Source organism: Rhincodon typus, chromosome 16 (assembly GCF_021869965.1).
Source record: "Rhincodon typus isolate 14 chromosome 16, sRhiTyp1.1, whole genome shotgun sequence".
In the NCBI taxonomy this organism is placed as follows: domain Eukaryota; kingdom Metazoa; phylum Chordata; class Chondrichthyes; order Orectolobiformes; family Rhincodontidae; genus Rhincodon; species Rhincodon typus.
The window spans coordinates 39,156,915-39,173,355 of record NC_063347.1 but is presented as its reverse complement, the minus strand read 5'-3'; the positions used below and the strand labels follow the sequence as shown (position 1 = coordinate 39,173,355).

At 41.4% G+C, this 16,441-nt stretch overlaps 1 protein-coding gene across 1 annotated transcript in view; it reads left to right on the top strand.

Moving 5' to 3' along the window:
* Positions 1-16,441, top strand: part of tafa4b (TAFA chemokine like family member 4b) — a 155,799-nt gene that overhangs the window by 76,597 nt on the left and 62,761 nt on the right. The window contains exon 2 of the mRNA XM_048606736.1: positions 7,655-7,807. Within this exon, the coding sequence (XP_048462693.1) occupies positions 7,655-7,807 (153 nt within the window). The remainder of the gene's footprint in view (positions 1-7,654; positions 7,808-16,441) is intronic.

Here is a 16,441-nt window from a genome sequence, read left to right as displayed (position 1 = left end):
AGGGGTGGAGGTTAGATAGACCTTAGGTTTAGGGTAAAAGTTCAGCATAACATCGTGGGCCGAAGGGCCTGTACTGTGCTGTACTGTTCTATGTTCTGTGTTCTAACACAGCTGACAGTCTTCATTCCTGTATTTCAGCCTACAACCTGAAACTCAACAAATTATAATAGAACAAAACGTATGATACAAATATGATTCATTAATTCTTGTGAATCGTGGTTCATCAAGTAGGCAGTTTGTTTTAACTTTGAGGTTCGCATTTATTGGTGGAACATCACATCAGCTGCTTTTATATGAAGAATATTTTAAAAAAGAGTGACGATGAGCAGGCATGTCAACAGTAAAGGGAGAGGAATGCACTGATGGCGATATCCAGTAAATTGTAGTGGACACAATTCAGGACTTTTAATCATATTTATAATGCAGTCAGTGCTGTGACTCTAACGAAAGCTTACAATGATAAATCTGACAAATCAGATTTTTCAATGCCATGTCCATATTGTATAAACATGGTTCTGATGAGTTCTGATGAACAGTCACTGAACTTAAAACATGAACTCTGCTTTTTTCTCACAGATGCTATCAGACCTGCTGAGTTTTGCCAGCAATTTATGTTTTTGTATAAATATAGATTTGATTTAGAATATGGCAAAACCAGAAGTGCATTGACATCATGTTAAACCGTTAAAACCATTCCCTGCCTGCTACAAGTTCTTAGGAAGCTGTGAATCAATCCTGCGTCACTCACTGAAATCTTCCTGGAGTGGCAGCTCTGTCAGGGCAGAAGGAAGGAGCAAGAGTGGCAGTCATCTTCAGATTGCCACTCACGCTACTTCCTTCTGCCCTGACAGAGGTCCACATATCTGGCCAGAACCTCCATTCAGAAATATGGAGTGTACCTGAAATTGGAGTTCTTTTTATTAGTGCTGGATTGCTGGCCAAAAGCAAGGCATGCTCCTATTTGTGACGTGTTGTGCCATATTAAGTAAGTTCATTCACTAACATACTTAAAAGCTTTGTGACATTTGAACTGCATTGCAGCATGTTAGTAAATGAGTGTGTGTGCGTGGGGGCACATGCAGACATGTAAGTGGATAGGGGAGGTGAGTTAAGGGGATGGGTGGCTGGTGGGCAAGGTAGTAGGTGGGTGAATTGGATAGTTACATTGATTTGGGCCATTGGTCAGATTGGTCAGGGATGTTGGAGACTTGGCAGGGTAGAGATGGAATTTCACAGGGGTAAATCAAAGATTCGGAGCAATATCAGGAGTTGGGAGTAGAGTCAGAGTTGGTGAGAAGTCAATAGATTGAAGAGAATTTGAGAGTTAGTCTCTAGTTGGGAGTCAGGGGTTGGTTGGGTGATGGGGGGAGTTCAGGTCATGAGAGGAGGGAGTAGGAGTTCAGCGGGAATTGCTTAAGGTTTTAGGGATCAAGAGGGGAGTTGGGGAGGCATGGGGAAGTTGGTTGTGGGAGTTAGTTGTATAGCTATCCCAGGAATTAGACTAGGGTCTTTTCCTGTAACATCTCATGGATAACTATCCAGATAAGCAAATGAGAACTAGCCATATTCTTTGACTAAAATTAGAGACTTTTGTGGAGGGTCCTTGGCAGCAGAGGAATTGCCTATTGAAAGTTTGAATGTCCTGGGTAACTCCCATGACATCAGTGCATCAGGACATCCTGAGGATTCAATGCATATTTCTGGTTGAACGTCCAGTCTGAGTTCCAAGAGACCGGAAAGTCTGGTCCATTTTTCAATTGAATTGAGTTAGATTTACGGTCATGTGCATTCTAATGAGTGTAGTGAAAAGTTTGCAATGTCGCTGCTATGGCGCCATCTTAGGTACAGGGTACCTACGTACAGATACTTAAGTATTTTGTATAAAATGTACAAACTTAAAAGAATAATAAATTAAAGTCCAGCATAAGAATAAAAAGGAAGAAAAGTATTCGATTTACATTCCTTTCATCCCAGTCCATGCCAGCACCTATCCTCCAGCCTCCATTATGTTTTATTTGCACTTTTGCTGGCTCTAATCTCCAGATTTATGTAAAACATAACAGAAAACGGAAAAGAGAGGAAGACAAACTGTTAAAAGTAAGGAAATTGGACAAAAAGAAACTGAGCAACAGAAGCTGCCAATTTCAGCTACCAGGTTGCTCCCTGTTGAGGGGTGTTCCTGGTCACTGCAGGATTTTTTTTCCTCATCGTTGTCATGTCCAGTGATTCCCATAGCTGCTGAGAACCTGCATGAATTCCGCCAATGGATTAACAAAAGGCCTGACAGTAAGAGGTAACTGATCCCAGAGGGAACAGAATATAATCAATAATTTACAGCTCCCTTTTCTCGGAGCAGCTAGCTATGAGATTGGGTCACGGAGAGGCCAAGAATGAAACATTCAGCTCCTTCTGCTTTTCTCCCTTCTTCAACAGAAATAAAAAATTGTGTAAGGTCAGGAAGTGTTAGTAACCCAGCATTTTGATCGAGCAAATCTGTGCCTTTTTTCTGAGATTAACTGAACCTGCCCACTTTCTCTTCTTTGTCTCATAACACTTTCTCCTGGGAGGAGGCGTTGAGTAAGAGTGAACGTGAAAGAAGATGAAAAGCAAGTGTAGAAATTTCCAGAGTAGACAGTGGCTGAAGCAAGTGCTGACAGCTAGTTCAAACAGCTTGGAATGATGTGCAATGACGACAAAGCAAAGAAACCTCTATCTGCATTTTCAGACGAATCCAATGTTCTTTTACCTGCAAGTTAATTAAACTGTACTTACAATGAGAAACAGCAGAAAATTAAAAACCAAACAAGGCAGCCCCAATCAGATCTGAACTGTTTGATCGTTTTTTTTTTGGTTATTCTTTCCAGTTTGGGTGTTACTGGCATTGGTTGCCCATCCCAGAGGGTGGCACAGTAGTTAACACTGCTGCCTCACAGCGCCAGGGACCTGGGTCCAATTCCACCCTCGGGCAACTGTCTCTGTGTAGTTTGCATATTCTCCTAACGTCTGCATGGGTTTCCCCCGGGTGTACTTGTTTCCTCTCACAGTCCAAAGATATGTAGACTAGGTGGATTAGCCATGGGAAATGCTGTGTTACAGGGATAGTGTAGGGGGATGGGTCTGGGAGTGATGCTCATCAGAGGGGTAGTAAGACTTGTTTGGCTGATTAGTCTGCTTCCACACTGTAGGGATTCTACAATTCTGTGACACCAAATCGTCCTTGAACTGAGTGGGTTTGCTGGGTCATGTTAGGGGACAGTTGCCTGGTATCACACGCATGTCTAGGGAAGGATGGGAGATATGTTTCTATAAAGAAATCAGATGGGCTTTTAAACAATAATGATAGTCTCGGTCTCAGTAATGGCAGCCAATAACAGCTATCATTATATTGCAGATGTATTAATTGAATTTGAGCTCCAATAGCATCATGGTGGGATTTGAACCCATCCCACCACAGTACCAATTTGGGCCTCTGGAATTCGAGACATTACCATTTTGCCACCATCACCCCTGCTGCTGTCCCCCACACCCACCTCCATTCCTTGCACCACAGGTTCACCTCAAAGACCCCAGACCTCTAGTACATGTTCACCCTGCCTACAAACATGCCACCACCCTCCGACCTTGACTCTGTTCACCGTCAATCCAATATTTCATTTAAGCTGCATGCTCCAAAGTTCCATGCACAGCATTTGGCATTGGAACACTGATCACAGCATTCATTTCCAGTTCTGGAAGTTACTGTTACGCATGGACATCAGAGTCCCGCGCAAATGCAAAGAAATTTAGAGGGAATGCCACCCCCCCACCTCCCATACTTGACTCCGTACCACAACCGTAGGGTGAATAGAACCAGGGAGGGGGTTGTGTGGGCAGAGCTGGCAGAAGAGGGTACGATGCAGAAATGAGGTGAGGTGGGGAGGCGGGGAGAGCAGAACCAGAGGGTGCTGGGATAGGGAAGGGCTGAGCAGAACTTGAGGGAGAGGGATGCAGGGATGGGGTGAGGAGGTGGAGCAGAACTGAGGGTGCGACTCCATTGAGTTGAAGGCAGACCTCAATGGATGTCAAATTTGATACATTAGAATTGTGTCTTTCCATCAGCCTTCCTACTTACTTGGCTGATGGATTCACCCTTAAACGGTTGAGAAAATTCTCATTACACCCTCCGAGAAAGATGTAAAAGTGTCTTTAAATGCTTATACGTCAGCATCTCCATTGCCAGAAAGATCTGGACCATTATTTCCTCATGTAACTGAAATAACTCCATATCGGCTGGTATCCAGTCACCGAGTCACCCTTGATTTGCACATGCATAGTACATGACACGGACCCAGTTAGCTCAGAGTCAGCTCTGAGTGAACAGAACTCCTGGCACTCCTGTTTATATCTGTGCTCCAATCAGGGAACTCATATTCTATGTGTCCACTTGGCTGACCTCATTCCAATCACTACATTGTCATGGTGTCAAATCTGATTTAAAATACTCCCTGAAAGCACCTTGGGTTGTTTTGTTTATGCTAAGCGGGCTATATAACAAGTTATTTTTGAGATGAAAAAGCAAAGACAAGTATAATGAACAGTGACTGCCATTTGTTGACCCACACTGGTGATCCTTTAATTCATAAAATAGGACTCAAATTTAAAAAATTTAAATTTTAAAAAAGGGACACATTTTTTAAAAAGACAATGAGTTTGAAAAAGATTGATGGAAGTTATTTAAGCAGTCAACATTGAGAATTTGATACCATATGCCTAGAAAGTGGGGACATCTAAGTAGAAGTGACCAGAGATTACAATATTTAACTGAGACATTGGTTTACACTCTGATTGAAGGCCTGTGTGCCACCTCCTCCAGGGCTTGAGAAACCCAGCAGTTGAAAGGAAGTGTGAGATGCCAGATCCAGCAGGTAAATACTCATTTGGCACTGTCAGGAGCGATGCTGTCCCCATAGTCCCTTCACAGTAAGTCTTCTACTGGGACCTATCCATCAGCTGATGGTGATTTGCAAACATCCCCATCCAGCGGTTTTCAGCTATCTTATCCCTAATATTTCTCTCCCACAATGTTTCCCCCGCACCTCTCCCCTGAAGGAGTGATCTAAAAAAGTCTCCCTCAGTGAACTAACCCCACAACCTCTCCCTTTCTGTTCATCCCTGTGATCATTTCCCTGTGATCTAACCTTTTGATCACTCATTCTGTGATCTATCATTGTGATTGCTCCCTTGTGATCTCTCACTTCATGATCTCTCGCTTTGATCACTTCCCCTATCCATACGATCTCTCTTCCTGTGATCTGTCCCCTTGTGATCTATCCATGTGATCTCACCGACTCTGATTTATCGTTACAATCTCCCAACTCTTCAGTCTCTTACAATCTGATTTCTGCTTCCCTCTGATTAAATCTGGTGTGGGAATGTTCAAGGATCACCTTTCTGACTGGAAACCAATTGAAGCACCTAAAATGGTTTCTTAAGGGCCTTAACCCCCCACTGTTGGTATTTAACCAGTAGCTGCTTGAGGACTTTGATACATGGGTTTCCCACTAGGAACCCCTGCCGGTAGGCCTGGGCACCTGATGGAGAGTGATCTCTCCTTGCAGGATATCAACAACCACCAGCTGGAATGGAGGGAGCAGTAAGAGCTTCTTTCTCGATCATGTTGACTTGCACCTTCCCAACCTCATCAGGTCCTGTCTGGTGCTGGGAAAACCACTCCACTCACCTTTTTCCTGTTGTCCACAGTTATACTTCAGTACTGACAGTGGCCACCACTCATGGTGGCGTTGCTGATATTGGAAAGTTTTAGGCCTCAGATTGGTGAGCAGATCATGGGAAGCAAGCCGTCTGCCCTTTCCTAAACTTTCTTGGGTAAAATTCCCCTCACAGGAGCTGACCCTCAGCAGCAAGATCTCAACTGAGTACTGAATTCATAGCGTCCCAAAAATGGTGATTCTACTGGTTTTTCAGCTAGTGGAAGGGCTCCCTGCTGTGACCATTAGGTTTTGTCTGATGTTTCAGGTTAATGACCTTTAATTAGGACTGGGGAAATTTCTGATTTTATGTTATATCTATTTAGATTACACCACAGGATTAATGATATTTTACAATGTCCTGATGTGAATACGCATTGAAACATCATTGGGAATTAAACTGAGTATCATGAAAATAATAATTATATTGTTAATTAGTTACACAAAATAAAGCAAATTACATGTTATTTCTGGGTAGATTTTAAAAGTATTCTCTAGTCCTTTTCTACTATGTTACATTTAGGCTCAGCTTTGATCTCTGGTGCAGAAAATTTTTTTTTTGAAAGAAGAGGCTACTTTTTTTTTAATGGTCTTTGACCTTGTCTTTACAGCAATTCCAAATGATGATATATTACCAATGAAAGGAAAAGATCTTGTGCTCTTAACCACTTTATATGTTGCTTCCCTTTTGAGATGTTCAGGCTTTTAAAATGTATCTTGCCATTGGTCAATTATATTGTCTTTATTTATTTTGAAGCCCCCACTATTCTTTTCAATCTTAGTGATTTCTTGTGCTGAATCAAACATACAGTTGGTGAGGCAGGAGGTCAGCTTTTGGACAGAGGCTTCTGTGACAAACATCATAAAAAATGACCTTTTATTTTTAAAGAACACCAGTAACTATAGATGTTGTGCCATTATAGATGCTGCAGCTTAATTTTAGAATAATTATTCAAGCATTTGTGGCTTTGGGCATGAATTTGACACATTTGAGAATTAGTCAGCTTGGGGAAGTCGCTGTGAAGAGACAACTTTTCTCGCTAGGATTTCATAAATATTCATTTGGATTAAAGAGTATTTTTACTACACTGACAGTTCAGTTTGAATAGGGATGTACTTCTGTTTGTGCTCCTTAGAGGTTTTGCTCTCTTTTTGCACAATACTCAGCTATAAATTAATAATAACCATTCATTAAATTGGTTCCTTGGATTTTTGGAAAGCATATTCTGCCCCGGAGCCTCACTGGAATTACAGCCAATTGTATCACAGAATGGTAAGGCTCATTTTCCTGGTGCTTCATGTTGCCACAATGCAAATGGGAGTAGTCACCTTGGCCACTCTCACTCTCTTATGCTCATGGCAGAGCTTGTGGAACCAGTTGCTTGCTTTCTTCCTCCTCATTTCTTTTCCATTGAAGTATACTCTGTAACAAAGGATAGGATAATAGCCAAATAGAGAAAAGAGAAGATACACGTAAAATGAATTACTTGTACCTTTTTTATCTTCTGCACATCAAGAAATTTATTTTGCATTTATCAATTAAGGTTTTTATTACGGATAGCCCCTTTGACTTAAGATATTTAACAAAAGTCTTAGGGTATAACTAACACTTTCAAATTATTATTTGGGTTTAACTTGTTGGTTCAACCTCTGTGCATTTACTCAGTTCTATTTTAACTACCTAAGGTCATTGAATAGTAATAGTAGATTATGTATTTTATTTTGGGAAATTGAAGACAGACTGAAAGACAAATGGAGTTGACATTTCAGTCTTGTCTAGTCTTATCACTTTGCTAAGACGCTTTGGAATGCTGTCAATAGTTGCAACACTGTGTTATAAATTTTCTCCCTTGTAGCTATTCATATAAATTAGTTAACATACTGTTTATGCTTTCTCTTTCTTTCAGGTCATCAGGTCAAACAGGGCACATGTGAGGTTGTTGCTGTCCATCGGTGCTGCAATAAGAACAAAATTGAGGAACGGTCACAAACGGTGAAATGCTCTTGTTTTCCAGGACAAGTGGCTGGTACAACCCGAGCTCAACCTTCATGTGTTGAAGGTAAGGTGTTTGCTTCAATGTTCAACTCTTTTACCTTACGCTAAAGCTCCACCACATTGTTAGAATACTAATTTCAACAAACAGCAATCTAAATAATTGGCTTTGTATGCAGTATACAACTCCAAGCAATTTTAAACATCAGAAGTTTCACCAAAATGTGGTAAAGCTGCTTCTCAGTACAAATTAAAACAAAAAGGAGGCAAGACTGAGGAAGTTAAAAATAACCAGCAGTTAGGAGAAATATCTGAAATCTCAGTATAACAACTACACATACTTTTAAAATATATTTTGTGGAATAATTATTCTGAGGTGCTTCTTGCAGTTTGGAGATCCCACGTAAGTAGAAAAGTCCAAAGTGGTGGTTTAAAGTATGGTCAAGAAAGAACATTGTGTAGGCTTCTGAAGCTGTCCATAGAGTTAGCAAGGTTGACAGCTTAAGGTAGATCTTCTAGAATTCATTAATTCTATCACACAAAGGTGGATGGGGAGAATAAGAGTGCAGTGAGAGTGATTCTCAAAGGAACAAATAAAATATGTTGGAAACTAGGGTTGAAGAAATTTACACGGATATGGGCCTACACAAGTGTTTGTGCATGTGCTAGGAGAGATATACTGACACATTGGGATAGCTATAGCACTGTTCGAGAAGGATGTTGGAGGAGCACTACTGTATGAGAGAAGTGATAAAGGAGCAGCATTTACTATTTCATTTTAACTGTTGACTTAGTTGTCAAAATGCTTTTATTTGATATTCAACCCTTACTCCCTCGCACTTCAGTTGCTATGATTAAGTAAATGATCCGTAATTTCTTAGAGACCTTTACAAATGGTCATCCAGGGACAAAATTGTCAGTGTCTTAGATGAATACGGATTCAGTAAGGAAGCCTATACAGACTGTCAAAGCCACATTGTGTTTAAGTGACTTGATTGAGCATTTTGATGAGGTAACAGAAGATTGCTGAGGGTGAAGTAGTTGATTTGTTATCCATGGACTTCCAAAAGTCATTGGTAAAGTACCACATGACGGGTATGTTGGTAAAGTCAAAACCCAAAGAATAAAAGAGGCAGTGGCAACATGGATACAATGTTGGCTCAGTGGCAGAAAATAAAAAGCAGAGTTGAACTGTTGTTTTTTAGACTATAGTGGAGATCCCCTGGCATTGGGACAACTGTTTTTCCTGTTGTATATTAATGACCTGAGCTTGAGCATGCCGGGCACAATTTGGAAATTTACTGATGACACAAAACTTGGAAATATTGTGAGCTATGAGGAGGACAGTGACAGACTTCAAGAAGAAATTAACTGATGAAATAGATGGACAGATGAAATATAATTCCAAAAAGTACGTTCATTTTGGTAAGAATGAGGAAAGGCAAAACTGAAAGATACAATTTAAAAGGCAGTGCAGGAGCAGGGAGACATAGGGGCACAAATTGTTGAGGTTGAGCAGATTGAGAAAGTGGTGATTAAGGCATTTGGGACTCTGGGTTTTAGTAACAGAGACTTAGGGCTAACATTTCCCATTTGCAGTTAATGTGCTGTTGAGTGAATTTCATATGTCCAGTTCATATGGCCATGTCCTAGGATGAATTTTCTCTCAAGGTCTTCCACTTATCTCACATTAATTAGGCAAACAAAATGACTAACATGTTTCTTCGGCAATCAAGTGACCCAGAAAGGTGGAATTGCTAGCCCAATGTTGGGATCTTCCAGCTCACACGTCTAGTATTTTATTTAAAACCCATCTGCATACCGCTTCAGATGCTGCAAGCCAGGAATGACCTCTGGCACTTAGTGTTCCCTTTAAGCTGTTTGGCTGTGCTCACTTCTGAGCCAGGGAGATGCTGGTGGATAAGATTGTGGATAGGAAAGTGAGGCTCTTTCCTACTGACTGTTTAAAGGGTTCCAGGCTATAAGAGCCAGCCAGCCTGGATTGAAATTGTAGCACAGATCAGGGCCATGTCCCATGTTAAAAGGGATCCTCAGTAGTGCGGCAAAAGCTGCTCCACAAGGGTAAGCACCACCATATTCTTTTAGCTACCCCACACCCAAAGGCTAGCACACAACCTAACATTATTACTGTTCAAGTATCCTCCCAAGGCTGGTGGACTACAAACCTCAGTATCTTTTTTCTTCTATTCAATTGTGGGATGTGGGCGTCACTGGCTGGCCAGAATTTCATGCCCATCCCTAGTTGTCCTTGAGAAGGTGGTGTTGAGCTGCCTTCTTGAACCGCTGCATTCCTCCTGCTGTGGGTTGACCCACAATGCTATTAGGGAGGGAATTACAGGATTTTGACCCAGTGACAATGAAGGAACAGCGATATATTTCCAGATCAAGATGGTGAGTGGCTTGGAGGGGAACATGGAGGTGGTGGTGTTCCCATATATCTGCTGCCCTTGTCCTTCTAGATGGAAGTGGTCGTGGGTTTGGAAGGTGCTGTCTGAGGATCTTTGGTGAATTTCTGCAGTGCATCTTGTAGATAGTACACACTGCTGCTACTGAGCGTTGGTGGTGGAGGGAGTGAATGCTTGTGGATGTAGTGCCAATCAAGTGGGCTGCTTTGTCCTGGATGGTGTCAAGCTTCTTGAGTGTTGTTGGGGCTGCACTCATCCAGGGAAGTGGGGAGTATTCCATCGCACTCCTGACTTGTCCCTTGTAGATGGCAGTCAGGCTTTGAGGAGTCAGGAGATGAGTTACTCGCTGCAGCATTCCTAGCTTCTGACCTGCTCTTGTAGCCACTGCGTTTATGTGGTGAGTCCAGTTGATTTCTGGTCAATGATAACTCCCAGGATGTTGATAGTGAGGGATTTACTGATGGTAACACCATTGAATGCCAAGGGGTGGTGGTTAGATTGTTTCTTATTGGTGATGGACATAGCCTGGCATTTGTAAGGTGCAAATGTCACTTGCCACTTGTCAGCCCAAGCCTGGATATTGTCCAGATCTTGTTGCGTGTGAACATGGACTGCTTCAGTATCTGAGGAATTGTGAATGGTGCTGACTTTTGTGCAATCATCAGCGAACATCCCCACTTCTGGCCTTATGATGGATGAAGCAGCTGAAGATGGTTGGGCCGAGGACACTACCCTGAGGAACTCCTGCAGAGATGCCCTGGAGCTGAGATGATTAACCTCCAACAACCACGACCATTTTCCTATGTGTCAGGCATGACTCCAACTACCGGAGAGTTTGCCCGCTGATACCCATTGATTCCAGTTTTGTTAGGGCACCTTGATGCCATGCTCAGTTGAATGCAGCCTTGATGTCAATGGCTGTCACTCTCACTTCACCTCTGGAATTCAGCTCTCTTGTCCATGTCTGAACCAAGGCTGTAATGAGGTCAGGAGCTGAGTGGCCCTGGCGGAACCTAAACTGGGCGTCACTGAGCAGATTATTGCTGAGTGGGTGCTGCTTGATAGCACTGTTGATGACACCTTCCATCACTTTACTGAGTGTATAACTCGCGTGTATAACATCCACTCAAGGGCTCACATCCACCTCATTGCCCCAAGCTACTAATCTTCTTGCCCTCTGCACATATTACTTACTAGCTGGGGACACCTCATCACATCTCCTGCTCATGCATGAGCACATTTGTATCCGTTTCCATCACATTCAATCACTTCCTTGGTCTCATTGCAGGAAAAAAACTGGGCCAGCCCCGGATGGTTATTGCAACAGCACCCCCAATGATCTACCTTCCAATCTCAGACAGCTTACTCTTTACCTGTAGGACTGACCTTGGCCTTAGGATTATTATGGCTAACCTAATTCTGTTCCTTGTCATTAGTAACCCTGGGATGTTGACAGTGGGTGATCTATTTGGTAGCAATGCCATTACATGTCAAGGTAGTGATGGATGCCGTCTTGTTGGAGATGGTCATTGCCTGACACTTGCGTGGTGCAAATGTTACTGGTCACTTGTCAACTCAAACCTGAAGATTGTTCATGCTTTACTACATTTGGATATGGAATGCTCCATTATCTGTGGAGTCATGAAGGGAGCTGAACATTCTGCAATTGTCAGCAAACATCCTTACATCTGACCTGATATTGAGGGAAAGTCTTTGATAAAGCAGCTGAAGATGGCTGGACATTTTCTTGGACGATGACCTTCCCTCCATCATAAGAATAGGAGTGGCAATGCTTGCTGAAGAGTTGTGAAAAATTTCTGCATATGCAGTACTGGTTTTTAAATGATGCAGTAAATGAGAAATCTGAGGAAGTGAAGGTGTTGAGTGAGGTGATGATGAGATAGAGCTGCCGCAGTCAACATTAATGTGAAACTTGATGTGTTTTCAGATGAATTCACAAAAGGGCAGTATCTGAATAAGAATTAGGAGGAAACTTTGAGAGTGCAGGGAGATAATGTTTGCAGGTCAAGCTCTTACTGTACTTGATAATTAGGAATGGAACCAAATGAGGGAAATGGTATCTATTGAAGTGACACTACAGAGGCATTGGAGGAAGATGGTGTGATTAACTGAGTCAAAGTTTGCAAACATATTGAAGAGGATGAGATGGAATAATTTACCACAATAATAGTTAGTCAGAATATCAGTTGTGACTTTAACAATGTGGTACTTGGAACCATAATTGAAGAGATTCAAATATGGCTTTGTGGGAAAAATTTAAAACAAATTGAAGGACTTCAGAAAGTAAAGGTAGGCTGGAGATATTAATAGACAAGATTGTGTGAATATGTAATTCTTTGCTATGGCGATTGGTTGCCATAGAGACCATTGCATTTTCTGGGGGAATTTGGATGCATGTTAGGACTGGAGGCAGATACGTACCAAGGGAAAATAGAAGGCAGTAAAGTTTGCTTTGAATTTGTCTAAAAAAAGGTGATCTTTTGCTTTGTAAATGCTGGTTTTTTGTACTATGTTGAAGATTTGCTTAATTTGCTTTTGGGGTCTCAGAGATTTATCATTTTGTAGATTTTATTTGTCATTGTTTACCTCCCTCTGGTCATTAAATAAATTGGACAGTGTGAGCAACAGCTTCAACCATATAATGACTGTGGGATGGGAAATGCTTAACAGAAACAAAAATATCCCTTTCTCTTTTCACAACTTTTGATGAATTTAGGAGCTGAAATTTGGATGGACCCAAAATGCATAATGATCATCTAAAAGAAAAGAATCTTCAAACAGAGTATGAAATTAGCTTCAAAATTTCTATTGTCTGTTTTGTGCTAATGCCCAAAATGGTTTTCACTCTCATAGAATCTAACTTTGAGAACTCAAAGAGCATTATTTGCAATGAGGTAATGCAATCAGATTAGAAATTAAAATCACAACATGTTTATTATTATGGCTTTGCTTCATTGATAGTAAGTTGCTGGACTGATTGATGGCATCATTTGTATGGAATAGTGCATGTCCCTTGTGCAAAATATAGAACTGCAACTTTGGCAGTAAAATTATCTCGCTTTGATAAGAGGCGCCCTGGAGCTTAAAATGGAATACAAGCAATGTGACATCTTTTTCAGAGGGTTTTGAAGAATTTTGATTCGTTTTACTTTTCTTAATTTTTTCTAATTTCACTTAATGTTGTTTAAACAATGGATTTGATGATTGCTATCAAAGCAATATCTACTCAGTTAAATTAGGGTTGCCAGATTCAAAAGTTGTGACCTAGAGGACTTACTAATTCCAAGAACCTGAGGAAGTTGAACTGATTAGCTGAGACACACCAATTAAATCAGATTATTTTAACAGATATAGTAGCCTGGCCTGCTGTGTTCATCCAGCTCTACACCAGATTATTTTAACAACTATTTTTTCAGCTGTATATGCTGTTCAAACACCCTCACGCACTGTCACTGTTTACAGCAGTGTTAAGTTGAAGGTATGTTTTCTTTAGGTCTGAACCAGCTCCCTAGTTTGATTTGTGTTATAACCCTGTGTAAGTTAATGGAGTTTCTCCATGACAGACATCTATTGCCTGCCAGAGGCAGGGAAAATAGAGGGAAAGAATTCCTGAAATAACATGTATTAAATCTGAAGGAATACTTTGAAAAGGTATAAAATATCTTTGAGAGATTATATTCTCAAATTGATACTGAGGAAGTACTTAGAACAGACAGTATTTTCCCTAGATTTGTCCTCCTCTATGAGGCCACATTTCATCTTTGCAAAATATACATTTGCACTGAGTGATAAGTTGAAGTGTTATTGGACCGCAATGACCGGAACATTGGGCAAGGCTCACAGAAATAATATCCTCAAAGTAGAAAAGATTTGCCTGCGACATTAAAGTTATATCAAATAAAATAAATATGCAATGCTTAAAGAAGGCATGTCCTATTTATAACTTCAAACGTTGACTGCGCTTCTGAGAGATCCTCTGGAACTGTCTTCTTTTCTAAAATGCACACTGTCAAGGTGAATGAGATGGCTGGGGAGGTCAGGTGATATTTTCAATTTCAACACAGACTATCTCAAGTTTCTAGAAATTTCCTAATTAAGTTATCCCAGGTTGAGTACATCTCCTTGAATGGGCATACCCAAGCAGCTCTCTTTGTGGGACTCACACCTGCCATTTTTTGATGTTGATTCTAAACATGGTATAAATGAATTTTAGATTCTGAATTTGGCCAGAAACTGGCTAAGTGACAATTTTGGTGAGTTTCATGGAGAGTTTCTTTCCAAAATTCACCTCATTAGGTATGCACCATCTCTCAAATGGCACCTGCTCATGCTATCTTCCCTCTTGTTAGAGGCATAAGTATTCACCATTGCCAAGTCCTCCAAGGATTTCTGACCTTGACACCATTTTTAAAGTTCAGCTATACACAAGGTCAAGTGCTGTTAGTCGGGATCTGCCCTTCACTGTGCCTGTGGTGGGTGGGTAACCAAAAGAAACGCTCCTCAAGACATAGAGATGGCATGGTGACACCTCATTGTGACTACAGGTGAGCATTCATAAATCTATTGCTATTTAAGAAACAAGCTGCACACCTTAACTGCCCTTCGCATCACCCTGTCTAAGGGAGTGCTACTCTTTACCCAGTGTCCGGTATAGTGTAACACCTTCTCATTGTTCAATGAAGGACCATCAAATACAGGGAAAGCCATCAAAATATTTGCTTTTGTTCAGCAACAACAAAGTGAAGAATAGACAAACAGAAGCTATATTTGCCTCTGGGAACAGACACAGACTGCTTTCCCTTAGAGCAGCAACAAGTTTATAGCCAGCGATGGTCACTGCACCCAGGTCTCATCTATTGAGTGTGGCTGTGATTTTCTGAAGAAGGGTCTAGGCCCGAAACGTCAGCCTTCCTGCTCCTCTGATGCTGCTTGGCCTGCTGTGTTCATCCAGCTGTACACCTTGTTATCTCAGATTCTCCAGCATCTGCAGTTCCTGCTATCTCTGGCTGTCAATTAAATTCTGTTTTGGTTGTTGGACTCGATGCTACAGTGCTCTATCATGCAGAACACGATGTTCCCTTGCTCAATATCCTCATCTTTCTCCTGGAAGACTGCCAATGCTCTCCTAGCTCTTCAGAGTTCATCCCATTCACTTGTTGCCTGCTTTAGCTGTGTGGACCATTTTAAGGTTATGTGTCACGCACTGTTTGGCATATACTGCAAGCTCCCATTCTCACAGCCCGCCATCAACCTAAGCAACAGAACCTCAACTTCAGCACACCTGTCATAAGAACTAGAAATAGGAGTATGCTATTCAGCCCATCAAGCGTGTCCCGCCACTCCACAAGATCATGGCTGATCAGCCCCAAGCCTCAATTCCCCTTTTATGCCAACTCCTCATAGTCTTTAACTCCTTGATACTTCAGAAATCTATCTACCTCCTCTTGAAGTGATCTAGCCTCCACAACTGAGGTAGAGATTCCAGACATTCACCAGCCTGTGGGAAAAGAAGTTCCTTCTTAGTCTTAAAAATGAGTGTCCTCTTATTCTGTAACTATACCTCCTAATTTGAGATTCCCCCCTGAGTGGAAACATCTTGTCAACATCAACCCTGTTACAACGCCTTAGAATCCTATATGTTTCAGTAAGATCACATCTCATTTTTAAAAATTTTAATGAATAAAGACCTAACCTGTTTAACTTGATAAATCAAGCTCTTCATGCTTTCTATCTCCCTTCCTTCTTGAACATGGTCACCATATTAGCGGTTTTCCAATTTCCGAAACCTTGTCAGAATATATCAATCAATGCCTACACTAATTCTGCAGTTGCTACTTTTAAAACCTTGGAAACAGCTGTCAGGTTCTGGTGACTCGCCTGTCTTCAGTCCCACTAATTTCTCAAATACTTTGTCCCTAATGATACAGACTTGCAAGATCTTTCTCAGAGTAAAACGGTACCTCAGTCAGATGGGCCAATGGGCCGAGGAGTGGCAGATGGAGATTAAATTAGATAAATGTGAGGTATTGCATTTTGGTAAAGCAAATCAGAGGAGGACTTATACACTTAATGGTCCTGTGGAGTGTTGCCAAACAAAGAGACCCTGGGTACAAGCTCATAGTTTCTTGAAAATGGAGTCACATATAGACAGAGTAGTGAAGAAGGCATTTGTCACGCTTGCCATTATTGGTCAATGCATTGAGTATAGGAGTTGGGAGGTCATGTTGTGGCTGTACAGGACATTGGTTGAGCCA